We start from the raw sequence: 19,077 nt of genomic DNA, 5'->3' as shown, positions 1-19,077 counted from the left end.
TTTTACCTTCAGGATGCTTTCCATCTCTTCCCCTTTTTCAAACTGATAGCAGCTGTCAGCAGAAATAAAAAGAAAGCAAACAAAATAAAACTCTGCAGGACTCACGGTTAAACTAACCATAAATAAAGTACCGCACAAGTTCAAGTTTGTTTTCCTCAAGTCATGCACTAAATTGCTAGTTGCTTGTTTAAAAAAAGAAGAAGATGTGTATGTAGTTCAATGGTAGGAGTGATTTGGTTTGAAGACATTTAAATGGATGGAAAAGACCCAGTAGCATGTCTCCCAACAGTCCTGTATTTTTAAACTGTTTACTTGTTGATTTGCCAGAAGCCATGAAGAGCCTACAAACTGGGTCAGCGAGTGGTTATTATTTATACAGCATCCAAAGTGTACATGGCACCCGCTAGGCATATAAAAGCTCCGACCTCAAAGAGCTGCAGCCTACGGAGCTAATAATCATGTTATTAGTCACCCAAGTGCTACAGGTTGGGAGCTCGTGTGGCCAGCTCTCTTTCATTGCATGGCTTGTGGTATTTGGTCTTTTCGCTGAGACCTGCAGCTCCTGGAGTCCTGTGACTAGGAAAGACTCTCTGCTGCTGGTTTGGTTTTTTGTTTTTGTTTTTAAATGAAGTTTCTCTCCTTGTTTGAGGAGAAAAGCTTGAAAATGTGACCTAAGCACAGCTTCTAGGGTCACGATGCAAAAGGCAATTAAAGCGCTGCAAACTATATTTCACAGTTATCAATTGTTAAAAAAAACAAAAACCTTCCCTGATTGCAGGGGAGAGGTGGCTTCTGACTTGCATTTGCTTGGGGATTGCAAAATTAGGTACTAAGTGGGCACGTCTACACATTCATTAATGCACCTTAGATACGGTACATGTAATTCACTACTTCCTTTAAGAGGTAGTGCGCAGTAGCACCAGCGCACGGTGCTATAGTGACGCTTACTGCGCCTTAGCCTAATAACACTGCACAGGAGGCTATTAGCATGGTTTTTGCCGTGACACGCTACTGCGCAGTGTTATTAGGCTAATGAGTAGTAAGTGTCTCGTGTAGACGCACGTGGTGTGTCCCAGAGCCCTGCTGCCAATGGCAGGTAATGCTTACATGGAAATCGGCTTATTCTTGCTCATGTTTTTCAGCCTGCTTGTGCAAACAGGGGAAACTACAAAGCAGCCTCTGTGTCAAGTACTTCCATGCCCCTCCTCTTTCTTTGTTACCTGAGTGTCACAATATTTCATGTATTTATCCCTGTAAAGCGGGGAAGGATTATCATTTCTGCACTACAGATGGGATCTGAGACACGGAGACACCGAGCGTTTTTCCCGGCCCATGTAGGAAGCCTGTGGCAGAGCAGAAAACTCACCCTTGCTGTCCTCTAACCAGCAGCCCACATGTCCTCTCCTGCTCTTCAAAACCTGCACTTGTGCCTGCAAATATTTACTTTCTGACATTGCCATCCTCCCCGATGGGGAGCTCCAGAGAAGCTGGAGCGGGAAGAGAAGAGCAGCAAACGTTCCCCTATTTTGTCGACAGGCTTTGCTGCGCCGCTGTGCCTTGCTGTGCCCGCCGGATTGAACGCTTGGCAGGGCTTTCTCCTGCAGCAACAGGACCAAGAAAAATGCTCCTCAGAAACGCAGGGAGAAAGCATTTAAACCCCCAAGGCCTGGCACAGGCACAGCAACTCTTTGGCACCCTGGGGACTGCAGCTCCCCCACACCTCCCTCCCCTACCACCATGGAGTTGCAGAGGCAGTGCTATTTTTGGCTGGCTGTTGTGGACCCAAGATTGCCAACAGCATGTCGGGTCGCTGCTGTTTGTTCACAGGATCACCTTCCCAGTGCAGCTCCTCCTTGGTCTCCCTCTTTTCCCCCTGGCTCTGCGCATTACTCCATCCGCCCCCAGAGCATCAAGATCCTAGATAGCCGCATCCCTCAGATTTCAAATATTGACTATTGGCAACCCTGCTCCCCCAACCAAACCCAAAGTGTGACCCAGGTAATTAATGATCGTGCTCATTAAAACAGAAAACTATTCCACCAATGCTTTACGGATGGTGGGGGGCAAAAATTGCATCCCATTCTTGGCGGCTGGTTTTTGCTGCAAATAAGGGACAGATGGAGGCTTCTTCTGGAAGTTGTGTTTGAGCTGAAAGTGGGGAAGGATGGGACTTACCTGTCCCTCTGCCTGGATTTTTACTTTAGTTTTCCCTCTGGATCGTGGCTTTATCATCACAGCTAAGGACAATGTGACTTCCTGGCTCATAAGTGCTACATGAAAGCAATTTTTTGCCCTGGAAAGCTGGAAGATTGCATTGTCCAAAGTTCAGAAGCTAACCCCTGAACTGCCGCGCATGATTTTATCTTTTCCTCCTCTTCCCAAATGACTCTAATGAAGCTACTTTGAAAATATAAATAGAAAAGGGGACTGTGGCCCAGCCTGCTCTGCTGGTAGAAAAGGATGCAGTTGTTGAGGTGGATTCACAGATCCGACTCCGGACACATTCAGGAGGTGATGGATGGCTGTTTAGTAACTTTAAACTACTCTTTGCCTATGAAGTTTCCCCCCCCGGAAAGCAAAGCAAAAAAATTAAACTGGGTAGAGAAAACTCTGCTGTTTTGTTTTCAGGCTAAATAATATTTCTAATACGTTAATGTATTCCGAGGACACTTCCTCTTGATTTAGCCTTCCTCAGTTTATTTTATTATACCGTGTATCTGTGGCATTTGGTGAGGAACCATTGTAAATGTGAGAACTAAGCAGCTTGCTAGATAACATCTTTTTTTTTCTCTTCAGAAGATTAAACTGAGACTGTTCTGTCTGATGCCAGAATAGATTTAACCAATCATGTATCCTTTACATGTAGGTCAGTCAGAGGGACAATCCGGCACTGGATCCTATTATCCATGGGTTGAAGGGCGTCGTACATCATGGTAAGTAGCTGCATTCACTTCCTTCTTGCTGGGAAGGGGAGAGGGGCTGGAAAGTTGTCCTGCAAGGATCCGGTCACCCTCCAAAGGACACATAGAGATGTACATTCTTCATCCGCTGATGGTTAAGGGCATTAGAGCCATTATTTGATTGGTAAAGATCAGACTCATTTATTACCTGAAAATGGGTTGGGGTTAACAGTAAACAATTTGTTTCTTTTCAGCCTGTGCTTCAGGAGGCGCGAGTTATAAATCAAAACCTAGTACAATATATCATTCATATTAGTACTTCGAATGCAGCGCTGATGTTTCATTCCTGCTATTTATCTTGCATTTGCTCCAAAAATACTCCTCTCTGAAGTTTCTATTTGTTTATAAATTATTTGTCTTTCAAATTTAGGGAGCTGATAATGAAACAGAAAATTAACTATCTGTAAAAATTAATTAAACTTTGCAGCAGATGAACATCTTTCTAATGCTGACATAAATATGATCATTCGGCTGTTCTGATGCATATAAACCTATTATCCTTGAACTTATAGCAGGTACTGAAATAAATATTAATATATTTTATATTTTTATAACCAGTTTTTACTGAGGAATTTTCCTGAAACCTTATCATTGGTAATGCATCATTAGCAATGACATCAAGATACTCCAGTTCCAGAAGTACTCCTGTCAGGTTTTAATATAATGATTTGTAAAGTTTTAATAATCTCATTATAATTCAAAAGGCATCTGCTGAAATGGTATTAGGTACCATAATAAATCTCCTTTCCATCTATAGTACTGTGATAAAATATCTTTGCACCTTTTCAGAGGATTGTCTTTAGACATTAGCTAGCGCTGTAGAGCTTAACAAACATTTTTTTTCTCTTGACTAGAAACCTAAAACTAGTTGACAGTGTTGGATTAAAACAAATAGGATTTTGGATTAATTGCTCTGCTTTCAGAGTCATTTAACGTTGCAGCCAGGGACACCAATAAATCTAGTGAAAGTGAAAAATAGGGGTTAAATGATAACATACAACAAAGTCTTTAATTTAGAGAATTTTTCCATAGGTTTTGCCATTTATAAATTGCAGTGTTCGGCTGTGAAATAAAAACTACACACTGAGCTGAAAAACTATGTTGTTTTCCACAAAAATAGATGTGATTATCCAGTTCCCACTGGGTAACAAAACAGGCTGGCAAAAAAAAAAAATATCAAAGATGACTTGAGCTGTTAGGATTTTTCAGCCATTGTGTAATTCGATGTTGAAGTCAAGCTGTCATTTAAGGGAAACAAAATCTTTTTTAGTTCAGTGTCCTACCTGTCTCCTATTTTGTGATTTTATTTTTTTTTTTACCCCCCGGCAAAGGTGAGCAGCGTTTAATGAATCTCATCCTTTTCCTCCAAAGTGGTGTGGAAATAGCTGCGAGGGTGCAAATCATCCTGGTGTCTGTGAAGTGCACCCCATTCTCCAAAATAATTGTGTGGTCAAATGTCGCCCGGTCCCTAGCCTGTGATTCCCCGACCACATAATGATTAGTCGGAGCTGGAGCTGCTTACGCACAGCAAAATCTGGGTGGATAAAAAACATGTATTTTTGTTTTACCCACAATACACAGAAGGCTACTAGCATTTTAAGTGGAGGAAATGGGTTGAGATATTTCAATAACTTGTTTCCTTATGAAAACATTAAGTTAAAACTGCAGGAAATTCTAGTTTTCCTTCCTGTTTGGGCTAATAAAAGGGCTTTTTTAAGGCTGTTATTGTTGTTGGGGAATTAGGGGTTGGATTTTTTTTTTCCCTTCTACAAAACAGTTTTAAAAAGCTGTTCCCTTTTATCTGAAACATCAGTAAGAGATTATGATGACAGAATCCAAATATGTATCATGCTTTCATTTAAAAGAAAGGCATGCCATTTTGTTGCTGTGTTGAGTTAGTGGTATACGTGCTAGCTTCAGTTCTTCCACAGGGGCTCCACTTGAGTAATATATCTACCTAAGTGGGCTTTTTTCAAACTTAAATACCTACTCTCAAAGGATAGCATCTTAAAGAGCCTCTTTTGTTCTCAGTCATGCCGCTGCTATTCCACCGATACGGAAACACGTGTGTATTTTGGACAGGTTGCTGGGAGGGAAGGGGGGGAGAGAAGCAGGTCAACAAAGGCGACCAGGGATCAGGCACAACAAGGAGGAAATAAGCACAAGGAGAACGTAAAATGGCTTTGCCATCTGTGGATGCTGCCTGTCTGGGCTGTTAGTCAGACTTCACGTCCGGGTGTGTGCAAGTGCATGTGTGCAAGAGAGACTAAAGCAGTAAGAGATGGTGTCTGAGAGCATAATGTGACTGCTAACTTTGGGATGGCCGCAATCCTCAGGAATTGGCTCAAACAGGTCATCCCAAGGCAGCCCAACATCACTGGGCCATTGTTCACTCTGCAGCTGTCGGATATTTTGCACCAACGCATGCACACATCGGAGAAGTTGCCAGGCGTTCTGTTATGGTTTAGTATCGCCGTTTTCCGTATCCTTCCCGCTGAAATCCTGACAGCTCCTGGCTTCAGGGGCCAGCTCATCCCCTCCTTGAGAAGGGAGCAGAGGAGGAGGAAACTCTCCAAGTGGGGCAGAATAGGTCAGGGCATCACCTGGAGCCAGCACCACTGTTGAGACCGAACTGTCGAAGCACCTCAGGCAACGGTTTGGTCCCTTTCCCCCTCCTCCATCATTAGGACGACAACACATGGTCAACCGTTGAGTAACTGTGGTGTGTCTTTTGTAGGGAAACCAAAAGTTTGACTATTATTTACAGGATTCTTTCTTTGCCTTGTGATAATCCCTAGAAATCCCAGTGCAGGGAACAGGATTCGTCTGTACTAAGCTTTGTACAAAAGCAGAGTACGCAGCCAGCCCTCACCCGCGTGAAATAACTGGGAACCTTGTTCTAATGCAGGGGTAATATTGGGACTACTGATATACATTCTTCCTGTAAAGTCCTCGTACAGTTTAAGTGCCCTTCCAGGGGCAGGTGAACGTTTTAAATGTCAAAGAGACTTTCCGTGGAAGTGGAAGCAATTTTTGCCTGAGATTTTTGTCAGGGGTTTGAATTACTTACTAATTTGGTGGAACATAAATAATTGTGCCCTTCACAGTGTCACTGGCTTAGCGATGATGATAGAGAAATGTACACATAAAAATCAATATGGGCTTAGCTGCTGCTCAGAATTCATTTTATTTCCTTCATCTCCAGACATAATTTCCTAGCATCTTAATGTCATATTGAGCTTAATTCTGCAAGAAGAACCGCACTAAGCCTTGTAGCTGGAAGGAGGAACAGCAGCGCGCCAAGTCCCCAAACCAGGTTGCAGATAAACAGCCGTGTTTTCAGGTTGCCATCCCTTCTGCCTGCCTGGCATAGCGGTCCCATCACGTGCTGCTGCTGATTCCACATCCCAGCATCTGCTCTTCCTGCCCCTGGTGAAATTGCTTTTGCTTTTCTGCGTCTTCGAGACTCGTCACACTTCCCACCAGGCAAGGGCATGGCACTCTTCACCGGGTCCTATGAAAGCTGTGAACACACTGATTTCTTTTGGAGGGCGTGCTGGACCCGTAGCCTCGAGGTGCTCTCGCTCATGGAACAAATATAGCATGGACAAGCAGCGTGGTCTATTTAAGCCAACATTTTCTCCTTCCTGACCTCTTGGGGCTTTTTGAAGCCCTTTCATTTCTTGGCTCTCGGCTGACAGCAAAGGTCCACGTCAGTGGCACGGGTGGTTTTTGCCCTGTGGACACACAGAGGAACTAAACAAGGTTAAATCAGTCACCGTAGTCGCTAGCACCTGGGCTGCACTCAGATCACCAGGGGCCTGGTTGCTGTATGGTTCCCTGTCCTCTGAGCCATGCTTTATTGCTTCCAGTCGGGGTGCTCAGGGGTGGCTGTCCCTCCTGGCTGCTGTAGGCGATGCTGCTTTCAGCATGAGAGCGGATGAGCCGCTTTCGTAGGCTGTGCCCCAAAGGGTGTAGGAAGTGTCCACTTAGGGACCCTGATACCTACATATGTATTTTGCAGCAGATCTGCTTTAAAGGGATACTGAAGCTTTCACATGGCTCTCCCATGGCAGAGGACTATCCAGTGCAGTGGAGCAGTGCTTTTTTCCTCATCTGATGCATCTTTGATTTGCTCCATTTTGTACCATTTTGCATTTAAGACACTCTGAAGTGTTGTTTTTTCCTTGTTCATACAAACTGTGTAGTCAATATTAAAATAACAAGTCTTCCCCTGGTGTCATTTCTCTGAAATTACGCTATCTCCCGGCGGTAGTGAGTGCTCTGTTTCTGTTGCACACAAACACACCCATGCACGCACATATGCACACTTACACCCTTCTCACATTCCTCCTGGCGTGCAGTGCTCTCGAAGCAAATTGTTCTCCAAGCGAGTAGCAGCGGGGATCGCTCCAGCCCCCGCTAAAATCTTTTACAGTGATGGTTAGATCCGTTCTGCAACTCCATCCTGCTTCTCGTGCCAAGAATTTTCACAGATCGGTAGAACGGTATCAGTAAAGGAACAAATAAATTACCACTTCAGAAAACCCTTCTATTAATGTCATAGAAAGCAGTTGCTTTTTTATTCCTTTCCTTGTCAAAACCAAACACTGAAAATCAAAGTAGAGAGAGATCAAAAACATCCGTACAAACAAAGTGAATCACTTGCATGTGTTATGTGTTTGTCTGCTCAGACTGGGAGGGAGGGGGGCAGAGGTGTAGGGTACCCATGCTGATTTAAGGGGGGGAGGTTAAGCAATATCTTGCTTTTTGCACCTGACTTCAATGCTAAGATGCAAAAACATGGCTTAGAGGCTTTACCTGGTGTCCCCTGGAGAAGAGGGGAAGGAAGGAGAGAAATAAGGGAGGTAATGGCCACCAAGACTTCAGAGGCAGGTGGGGAGAGACAGAGAGAAGACCTCATGAGCTTCAAGGGAGGCGGGGGCTGCGTATCGCTGCAGTTGTCATAGCCAAAAAGTCAGTGAATAACCTGCTAAAATAAATCAGCACCAGGGCGGAAGCGATCCAGGCGGTGTGATTTACCCTGTGGATCTATCGTACCACCAGGCATAACAACAAGAAAACACCATTAGCACCGTGACAGGTTTGTTTTCCCTTTTGTTTCTAACTTTAACTGGAACGCCGCCTGACAAGCTGCTTGCTCCCGAGCCGAGCAGCTGCAGGTTGCGAGGAGGCTGGGAAGGGGGAAGGCCGCTTAGGGACACCATGCTTAAAATACAGCTTTGAACGAGGCGAGTGCCCAGTGGAGCTCGGAGAGCGGGAGCTCGTTGTGATGAGAGCAAAGGGATGGGAAGCCAAGAACGGAGAAATACCACCTTTTCCTAAGGACGACCTGGAAGTGTTGTCAGCTTTCTGGGCTGTTCTCAGGTCCACAGGAAGCCTCGCAGCTCCAGACCAGCCCCCTAGCGCGCGGGCTCAGGCCAGGACTGCAGGAGGGGGAAGGAAGTGGGAAAGAGGGAGGAGAGAGGAGGTAATGAGTTCACACCTTATGGATGCTGGCTATGTGCATAACCGCAAGGGTCTGAGTCATTTCAGTGAATAAGTCCAACAAGCATTAGAAACCCCCGCTTGCCTCCTGTCGCTCTGTTCTCAGAAAATGGCTTGACGGGGTGCCTCAGGGCTGGGTTTTACATGCACAGATATGCCTAAAAGCAGCATTAAAAGAACCTGGTGAAGGTTGCGACTGAAACGACTGGAAGTGCAAGGTTTTAGTTAGTACTTTATTAAGGAAGTACTAAACTAAGGGTTAAGGTTGCCGGCGCTTTTGGGCCCATGCTGCAGGGGAATGAGACACGCCTGGCACGTGGATTTGACAGGGCTGCTGACAGCACAAGACAGTAGCAGGATTTGGGGATTGTGCATGCCTTCCCCAAATATACCAGGGGGTAAGCTGCAGAGCCCGCAGGTGCTTCTGGCCATTTCCACCAAGCCTTAGTCCTTCAGTGCCATTCCTCCGACCTGCCCCAGGCCTGTCTCTTGCTCACCACTGACTCCATCCCATAGCTGTCTCCTCCTAATCCCATTCTCCTTGTTTCATCCAATCCTAATCTCCCACTTTGGGGTCCCAAAATGTTTCCCAGTCTCCCTCCCGGCATCCACTCCACTTGCCTGGCTGGTCCCAGTTCCCATCTCAAAGCACAGAGGTATCAGAGGATCTCAAAAACCAGCATGCGAAACATCATGCCCCTCTCTCTTCCTGCCCTCATGCCCAGTCTGTCTGAACTGGTTTGGTTGACACTTCGATGGGGAGAGTGGAGTTGGGAGGGGAAGGAAGGGATTGGACCTCAGGCAGGTACCACCAGGGAAACCAAAAGTTTCAGCCCAAAAATGCAGATTTGGCAAAAAATGAGCAACTGAAAGCAAGGTTTTGCAATGGGATCAGCTATCACCAGGGATCCTGGTTTTCTCTGAGTTAAGAAAAAAAAATCCCCTATTTTCAGTTAAAAATAAATAACCAAAATCCATATTTTTCTGTGATTTAAATGAAACACCACTAATATAGATATATCTATTAGTGATGTTTAATTTTAATCATGGAAAAATGTAGATTTGGGGTTACTGTTTTTAATGGTAAATTGGGGATTTTTTTAAATCAGAGAAAACCAGGATGCCTGGCTATCACTTACCATGGGGCCAGCCCTGCCCGTAATGTTTCTAAGTAACTTGGAGCCTTGTGAATGCATTCCTGTGAAATACTCCACCCTGTTTTCCCATCCCTTTTTTTGCTCCCATCTCCTCTTGCCTCATTGTGTGGGCTCTCTGAAAACTGCCGTCACTCTGGACACAGGAGCAAGGACCAAACCTTCCCCACAAAGCCACAGGCGCTTTCCAAGCAGTGCTTGTAATGCATCTTGAAATTATGGCAGTATACTGAGACCAGGGACACAGTGGGTACAACTACACAAGACGCGTCCTGCACATCAGTCTAATAACACTGCGCAGTAGCGTGTCACGTCAAGAGGAGTGCTAATAACCCATTGCACAGTGCTACTAGGCTAATGCTCAGTAAGCGTCACTAAATAACCGTGCGTCGGCGCTACTGCACAGTAATTTTAGATACTGCACATTTAGTTAGTACTTTATTAAGGAAGTACTAAATGTGCAGTATCTAAGGTGCAATACTGAATGTGTAGACGTGCCCAGTGTAACCCAGTAACATAAGCTATCCTGACTTGTATATAGAAGCTGTGAATTTATGCAGCCCCTAGAAGCCAGTGGCACCTTGTCCCAAGGGTGGCAAATAAACCCTTGTATGAATCAGGGGCACTTTTCTTGCACTTTCTGATGCTGACCTTTTAGTGCATCTCCAGTGTTTCTCAGGGGTTTCTTCTCGGTGCGTAGCTGGCTCCAGGCCTCAGCTCCCTGCTCGTGCGTCCCCGGCCTTCTGCCCTTTTTCTGTTCTGTGCAACCTGCTTCATCTGCGTGGGTCAGACTCGGGGCTGGCAGCATAGTGTCCATCTGATTTTTGTAGGTTGGTGGTTTTAGAAGATTTGGATGCAGAAGCATTGGAAAGAATTGGCTCATTATGAGAGTGGAAGTGGCAGTAATATTGTTTCACAATTTTGGGAGGATTTCCAACCTTTTTGCAAGTTTCATCGTGGTACACCAAATACTTTCAGACCTCAATCTAGGTAGGGTTCTTGTCGATCAGGTATTCCACATACTTTAATTTGGGAAAGAAGCTCATCTTAAAATATTGTTTGCAATCCAGCCAAGTTCCTGTGTTCTTGCAGGAAGACTCTGATGAAACTCCCAGAGCACTTGCTGCAAGAGATAAATGTACTTGGTATATAGAGGTTGTCTTGTGATCTCTGATCCAAGTTTCTGGTACATTTGAAAAGGGTTTTGATTGCGGAGAGTCTGGTGTTGTCTACCTGCATATCTCAAGAACCTGTTTATTCCCTCTGTGACCAAGTTTGAATTCAGTGTTATCTTTATTGAGCATTTTGCCCAAATTTATTTTTAACAAGGCAGCCTTTGGAGTCAGTGCGCTACACGGAGGGTACTTAAGAAGGCGTAATCCCCTGGTGTCTGCTCACACTAACCATAGTTGTGGGTAAAGAGCTGTTGTTGCTCTCTGTTTAATATCTGATCTGTCCTCTTTTGGGGAAACTGTTCTGGATAGATGCATGGATAGATTCAGTATGCAAAGAGTCCATATACCAGCTCAAATCTCTTAGTAATGCCTAGACAGAAAGATAATATGAGTAAGTCAGCTGGCTATAGCATCTAACTATTAAAATTCAGTTGTGCAGATATGAGAGGGTAGCTTTGAGGCCAGTGGGTCCTTGCAAAATAGCTGGGAACTTTTAATGCCGTGAACAAAGAATGTATTCACTTTCCCTGTAAAATGACTGACAATGTATAAACTCAATGGCATTTTCCTTGTCAGATAGATCTGTAAAATTTTTCAAGATTAGTCTCTATGAGGGTTGCAGAAACACATCCTTTGTCACCTCAGGCACTGGTCCAGGTTATGACCTACATGCATTTATCATACTTAATTGAATCCAATATAAAAGTGTTTTCCTCCCCAAACAACATGGAGTGGAAAAAGCCTTGGAGGTTCTGCAGACCCATCTAGACCAAGCCTCGTCTAGGATGATGCAGTTGGGGCTGGTCCTGCTTTGAGCAGGGGGCTGGGCTAGATGTGACCTCCTGAGGTCCCTTCAACCCTCATTTTCTAAGATACTGTGAGTTAAAGGCTAAGGTAATGCATGTTTCCCGGTGTGCCAGGTGAATTAAAAAAGGGGACTCAACGATATTTTCTTAGACTTGCAGCGTGCAGTCGGCTTGCGTGCATTCATTCCAACTTCCATTGTGAAGCTCCTGCAGCTTGGCTCCAGAAGAGATGCCACCGTTCTTCGCAGGAAGGCAAAGCTGTATCCAGCAGGCTACGCTGGTCCTGTTCCTCCGAACGTCAGAGTTGAAACTGAACGTCACGTTCATTTTCTTAATTGTTAACAATGAATCTGTGGTATGCAGCTCTTTTTCATTTGGAGATATTAGTGTGCACGCCCTTTATGCATGTTCAGCGCCTTAAGCAAAGAACCACCATGTACGAATTGTTAATAAGTTGATGGCATCAGATTATGGTGGCATTTCAGTGGGTAGTATCTGGTTGCAGCTCTTCTCCGGAGTGTCACATTTGCTTGGAAACCATTGCATCAAGAAAAGCATCTTTCTCAAATGAATATTTTCCTTTCAGTCCAGCCCAGGGATCTCACGCTGGAGCCACAGTCTGTGTGCTTTGGGTTCATTTTTTGGATGCCCGATACTCTGCTCATGCGCACTCATCTGCTGGTATTGATAGGGGAGTCCGGCTCAAGGAGCAGCAAAGGAGGCTCCGGAGGGGCGTCTGTCAGCGGAGTATCTAGAGATAATATGTAGGTCCATGCAGTTTTGATGGAGGTGATTCATGCAGCATCTCCTGGGTGTGAGGAGAATCTTTGCCGGGGCAGGCGGCTGCATCTATCCGTCTGTCATTTTTTTTAGTACCTGTCACCCTAGTATCTAAGCGCTTCCCATGTAAAATAGGGTGTATGTCAAGGTCTCTAGCGGACTTCATTTATCTTCTGCCACTCTCTTCTGTGCAGGAGAAAAGGCTGTGCTTGGGATGCACAAGTGTATGGGACGTGTGTGAAAAGGGTGAGCTCAGAGAGTCACGAAGCAGCTGCTGGGTGATCCTGCTTGCTGCCTTTTTGGAGCATCCTCAGGCTATCAGGGCAGACTGGTACCCCTGCATGTCCCAGACTTTGCCTCGCAGCCAGCAGCTTCCACTGAGAGTGCTCTCTTCCCCACTGGACAGATCATGCTAGTTTTGCTAATACATTTTGTATGGGATGGTTTGGATAGAGAAAATCCTGCCCCAGGCAAGGGGCTGGACTAGATGATCTCAGAGGCCCAGTGGCCCAGCCCTACTTCTGTGTACCCTTCCCTTGCTTCTTGAAGTCTAGACAGGACCTCTGTGCATCATCCTAACAACCAAGCAGCTGAGGCAGAAACTAAGCTGTGGTCACTTAACCCTCTTTCGCTGAAGGCCAGGCTGCTGCAGTTCAGCTCTCACTTATTGTGGGGTAAGAGCATGCACAAGGGTAGCTGCTATGGGGCAGCTCAGCCCCCTTTTACTGCAGGGCAAATCATTTGTATACCCAGGCCATCAGCCTTCTCTGCCATGCACCTGCTGTTAAAATACTTCCCTTTTGCAATTGGAAAAGTGCACAGTGTTATCTCCATATTTTCAGTGCACCTTCAGAAATGGTAGAGAGATGGAGGGCTGCAAATAGGGAGGGACACTTCTCTCTTATCCAGAGCAACTCTGGATGTGACCACTCTGAATATCGGTGTGCATCACTCTGTGCATATCTCAACAAGAGTTACTGTATAGGCTAAGCATCTTTGTACTAGAGAACTCAATATAAATATCCTGTTCTTGCAATGTAATTAAGGGATTCAGATTGAGAAATGTTTATAATTGCAGGTTCTAAAACCCACTATTGTGCATCTGGACCCAAATGATGCAAGTGAATGGCCTTCTTAAAAAAACAGTAGGCTCTTAAAACAAAAAAATGCAATTAATCTTCAGATTATCTTCTATATTAATGGTCATATTATAATCCAATTATGTGTATTTTAATTTTAATCTTTGGAATTTATTAATGGAAAGTTACAAAACTGCTTGTAGCTATGAAAATTTGGACAGCATACATCATGCCTTTCTGTAACTGTGTATTAGCAAAGCTACTTTTTTTTCCCCAGGAAATGTTCTCTTTTCCAGTTGACTGTGACTTTCCAAATGCTTAAAAAAATCTGCCTAATTGATAACCAAAATTTAATCATAGTAGGATACTTTCAGTTTGCATTCCAATAAGGTATTTCTTTGTCTAAATAAGCTTCCCTTGGTTGATTATTCATATTGTAGTTCAAAATGTTTAAAAATGAAAGACAGAGTTGGATGAAATGTAGACTACTTAATACAGTGTGTATTTAATATAAAAGTCATGCATTATTCATTTTTGCAATTTGAATAACTTTGAATTTAGCATCCCTGTTCTTCATCTTTTCCTTTGATGAACAATTAATTATTAAAATATAATATTGTCAGCATATGGCACAGAAATCCTTGAAAGTAGAATATGAGCTTCATTCTTCTGTCATCATTTGGTAAAGGGCTGTGCCATACTTGTATGTTGTTTTATGTAATGCATTTGTCCAGCATTTTAATGTTTCTCATGGATTCAGGTAAAAGGGTACAGGAGTGAAAAATTCATATTGTTAATTACAACTCTTTTTTTTCTTTTTCTTTTTTTTTTTTAAATCCCGGTGTAGGTGAATAGTAGTGGATAGATATTTAAAAAATGCATACATGTTCCATCTAACTTCCATGTATAGATCCTAGCTGTGAAAGCAGATTAGGTATTTATATGTTCAAATGGTGGACTGTAAGATTCATAACTGTTGATTTGCATGCACAAATATTTAGGCAAGCAATCTGATGAACACAATAAGCACAGTCAGGCATGCTTTTTGAAAACTGCCTTGTTTTTGAAAATTCCTTGTTAGTTGCTTTAAATATATATACGAGCTGTATTTTAAAATCAGACTCTCAAACTGAACCCATATGTTGCCTGACCAAATTTTCACATGAAAAAAATGAGCAAGTGGAAATTGAATTAGAGCTTAAATTGCATTGAAACTTGGCTGTGGAAAAAAAAGAGGCACCACGGTGGTTGTAAGTGTCTGATTAGTGCTTCTTTGAAATTCTGGCCGGTAATATATGCTTAGCCAGAGTGTAAGCTTAATGACCACGTTTTTTTGTTCCAAAGGGATGACGCTTGCATGGGTTAAAAGGCCAAAAACATGGCTTGCTTTTTGTCTTATCTGTTTGCTCCGGGAAGGGAAAGCTGACAGTTCTTTTAACTTACATATTTTGACATTAATAGATTTATTAATATTTTGGAGCTCTGAAGGTTTCGGAGACATTGCACACCTGTTGTGGTTATGCAGCAGAATCTGAGATGCCTAAAATAAGCACATATTTGCCTTTTCCATTAGCAGCGCAAAAAAAAAGCGTGGTTACAGGAAAGCTGGACGTGGATATCGATACAGTACTTTTTGTGGGGTTTAGTAAAACTGAATACTGCAGTCTTAGGTTTTGCTTCTTGGGGTTCTGACTTAATCAGGTCTCCTAAAATCGCTGTGTAAACCCACCCCCAAGTCCTTTGGCTCCTTAGGGTGGACTAGGCTTTGACAGACTTCACCATTAGGTTTGGGGGAATCTGCTTGCCCATCAGATCTGCTGAGATTGGGCAAGAAACAAGGCAGGCCAGCCCTCATACGAACTCTATACACATTACTGGACGAGACGGGGAGGGAGGGAGAAAGATGCTTCCCTTGTATGGTAGAAATTTCACAGTCAAGATAGCTTCCAGGCATAAAGCAGTATTAATCCCCTTTCTGGCACCATGTCATACGCAGTGCAGATCATCCAAGCTGCAGAGGTTACATGCTAAGAAAGAGTAGGGCTGTGGCAATGATTGTATGGAAAGTTGTCTTGCCCATGTCCCAGCAGTTTTAAAGTCATGTAAAAATAAGTCCATTTTTCTTTGTCGATTTTTCCAACAGAGAAGGAGACCTTTCTGGATCCCTTTGTGCTGAGAGACCTGCTGCCAGCATCGCTGGGGAGTTACTACCGCTACACAGGCTCTCTGACAACTCCTCCGTGTAGTCAGATTGTGGAGTGGATAGTTTTTCGCAGACCTGTTCCTATTTCTTACCATCAGGTAGGTGTATGCGCCCGTAGAGGCTCTTGCTTGATTTGCCCTCGGGGCACTGTTCTGAAAAACTGACGTTCTCGTTTGGAGAACAAAAGCCAAAGAGTTCTGTTGACTAAAAAAGAAATATGGGTGATTATCTCTATCTCTATCTGTCTATATAGATATAGATATCTATACAGATATAGGTATCTATATGTCTTTATCTATAGTTATCTGTATCTAGAGATATATCTATAGGTATCTAGAGATATAGATATAGATTTTTTATAATATTGTTTCTGAACAGGAGCCATCAGCCTTAGGAAACAATGCAACGGAAACCCAATTTCCTTCCAATGATTTAGTCTGTATTGTTTGGGTAGGATAAAAATAAGCCATGGTGTAAATATTTGCAGAGAATCCTTCTTTTACTCTTTCAAACTGAAGCTTTCTTTGGGAAGTAAATGAGTAACCTCAGGTTGAGCTAATTACGCTAGGAAAGAAGCGGTTCCTTTCATTTCACCATCTTTAACTGTTTTTAAAACAGGGTGAAGCTGCCATTATGTACTTACAGCACAGATATACAAATCTTTAAAATTAGCACATCACAGCTTTTACTGTAGATCGAGGCAGTGCCTGGAATTTGTATCGAGAGAAACTACCGCAATAAAAAAAGGATCCGTCTAGTCCAGTGTTTAACAATTAAATACATGTTGATGTTTTAAAACCATTGTTTTACAGATAGATTTTCTGTTGAAATCAATCTTTCCTTTTATTTGCTGGCGTTTTGCTTTTGCTGTTGAAAAGAGACTTTTGCAGTAAGCTGTTCCTGAATGACTGAAGCCTCTCAATATTTCTGTCGGCAGTATTAAATGCAGTGAAACGCCATCAAGTAATCAGTGGTTTCTTCTTAATTACAGTAGCGTGTAGTTAGCTAAGCATCATAGCTGCGGAGTGCCAGTCATTGTTCCCCCAGTAAAAAGACTGCCCTGTACCAAAGAGCTTGCCTCTAAGACTCTGGGTCCCAACCTCATTAGACTTGAGACCCCTCTCGTTTTACCTAGGGCACCCTTCAGAAAATGCCAGCTCTTCGCTGTCATTCATCTTTCAAGCGCAGGACGACCGTAGAGGAAAGGAGGAGGAAAGCCCACGGCAGGCCAGAATGGTTGCGACGCTCTGATGTCCTATTTAAAATCTCTGGATTGATCTCGTGAATCACATTTGCACTCTCGACCGTGCTAACCTTAAGGATCTCAAGGCACCGTGGGGTGCTGCAGCCCCTGGTTGAGAATCGCTGCTTTGGGGATAGGATGAGGTGCAGCAGATGGATGAGTAGTTCAGGAGGGCGGCGAAGCAGAAGTGCGGAGGAGGAGAGGTGACTTGCTCCTAATTCCTTAAGAGCTCTTGTTAGTTCTTCTCGGTGCATTGTTTTGAACGGATAGTTTGTAGAAAGGAAGAGATGGCAGGTCTCTCAGCTGCGAGAGGCTTACCAGCCTGGGAATGTGTTGGCTGTGTGAATGAACCACATGAATAAATCGTGTCTCCTTTCTTTTGGGAGCTGCCTCAAAGTGCATGTGAACCACAAGAGGCTTTTAACCTCCTGCTGGAGTTTGCGATACCTGTGGAGTGACAGGGGGTGGACTAGATGACCCCCGTCCAACCCTAATTTTCTGTGGCAGGCAGGTCAGTAGCCAGTTCCTCGACTAAACAGCCCAGGTCCTTATTCACTTTTGTTCTGCTCTGACCAGGGGTGTGAGTGTCTACCATTGTAGTTAAAATGGTGCAGACAGGTATCGTTATAACAGCCTTACCCAGTCTATCTCAACTCTTCCCAGGGAAGAATAGTTGTACCAGCAAAAGCACCTGTATAGCAGCATACTGGGGGATTTTGCTGCTTCATCTATACAAAGACACAGCAGTATGGCTTCTGTGTTTGTAGACAGGCTTACAATAATGCAATACCAGGAAACATAGAATAATAGGATTATTTCCCCCAGCAGCTCAAGGTAGACATATACTTAGAGATGTAGGTGCCATCACAGCCAATACTATAATTATGATGTGTTCGTTTTATTGAAGCACTATAGCAGAATCCATTTCCATAGTTTAACTTCCTTTGTTGCAAGCTGTATGAAACAGCCCATGCCCCCACAGGGGGAAAGTGATATTATTTAAGCCTTGTTGCAACTCCAATTAAATCCTTCCTGTTGTGCAACGGAGCTGGCTGTAAAACTGACAGTACGGAAAGTGGTCCATTTGTGGAGGCTTCTGCATTTTTGCCTTTAATGCTCCATCATTGTCATCTCATCCAATAATTAGCCAACAAAACAGGACACGCCGTGTCACCCCGCAGAATCATTGTGAGGCTAAGTGCATTCATTGACCCAAAGCATGACATTATCTCTCATAATGCATACCTCGGAGTATCTTATTGTAATTATAATGGATTCAGCTTTTTAATTGCCATTTAGATATCCACCCCTCAGAAAACTGTGCTCATCCGGGTTTTAATAGTTTATAATTACATGACTTTGGGTTTTAAAACAGGTTTCCCCTTACCAACAGTGGTGTCCTGTTGGTTTTTTATTCCTTCTTTTGAAGAAGATCTCTCACTCTTTTTGAATGGCCTGAACACAGCTTCTTCTTTTGCTTCCGGCTCTCTGAGATCAATTAAAATCTAATTTGTGGTAGATAATATTTTTATAATAAAAGTGAAGTTGAAATGATTTATGCATTCTTTGGCATGCAAAAAAAAAGAGAAAAGAAAAGTTGAAATTGTCATTGCAGCAGCAGCAGTTAAAATGCAGCTACACCTCCCCAAGGCAGCCTAGGAGAAGAAAATATTTTAAAAGCTCTCAAGTTTAAAAAATCAATTTGCCATCAAGGAAGTATAAGCTTAAAGGCTTAATTCAGAGTGAGCAGTTGGTACCTAAGTCCCTGCTCTTGAGTGGAGTTACACAACTGCTTAGCTTCCAGCGCTACTCATAGCTGCATTGACTTCAACAGGAAATCTCCTGGCGCAGCGGTTCCCAATCTGCGGTCCACGTACCACCAGCTTTACGCAGACAACCTGTCAGTGGTACGCATTAACACATTTATTATGATTATATGACAAAAATTTGCTGGTGGTGCTTAAGGTTGTATCGTTTTAAATTGGTGGTGCAGAAGCCAAGTTTGGGAACCGCTGGTGCGTAGATTCGGTAAGGTGCGTCAGTCCCTGCAGATCTCGGGCCTGAGAAGGATTAGCCAAACCAAATGTTTCTCCCTGCCTCCCTCCATAAGAAAACTGAGGTGTCCTATTTAGTTTGTCCGTTTTGGGGAAGGTAGCAAGAAGGCTACTT

At 43.7% G+C, this 19,077-nt stretch overlaps 1 protein-coding gene across 5 annotated transcripts in view; it reads left to right on the top strand.

The window, feature by feature from the left end:
• PTPRG (protein tyrosine phosphatase receptor type G) overlaps positions 1 to 19,077 on the top strand; it is a 449,911-nt gene that overhangs the window by 326,812 nt on the left and 104,022 nt on the right. For all 5 annotated transcript variants that reach the window (XM_090022695.1, XM_090022694.1, XM_090022693.1 and 2 more), the window contains exons 6-7: positions 2,867 to 2,933; positions 15,606 to 15,763. In XM_090022695.1, coding sequence (XP_089878821.1) covers positions 2,867 to 2,933; positions 15,606 to 15,763 — 225 coding nt within the window. The remainder of the gene's footprint in view (positions 1 to 2,866; positions 2,934 to 15,605; positions 15,764 to 19,077) is intronic.

This window comes from Crocodylus siamensis, chromosome 11 (genome assembly GCF_052110815.1).
Source record: "Crocodylus siamensis isolate JL-2025a chromosome 11, ASM5211081v1, whole genome shotgun sequence".
Taxonomy (NCBI): domain Eukaryota; kingdom Metazoa; phylum Chordata; order Crocodylia; family Crocodylidae; genus Crocodylus; species Crocodylus siamensis.
This window is presented reverse-complemented; position numbering and strand designations above follow the sequence as displayed.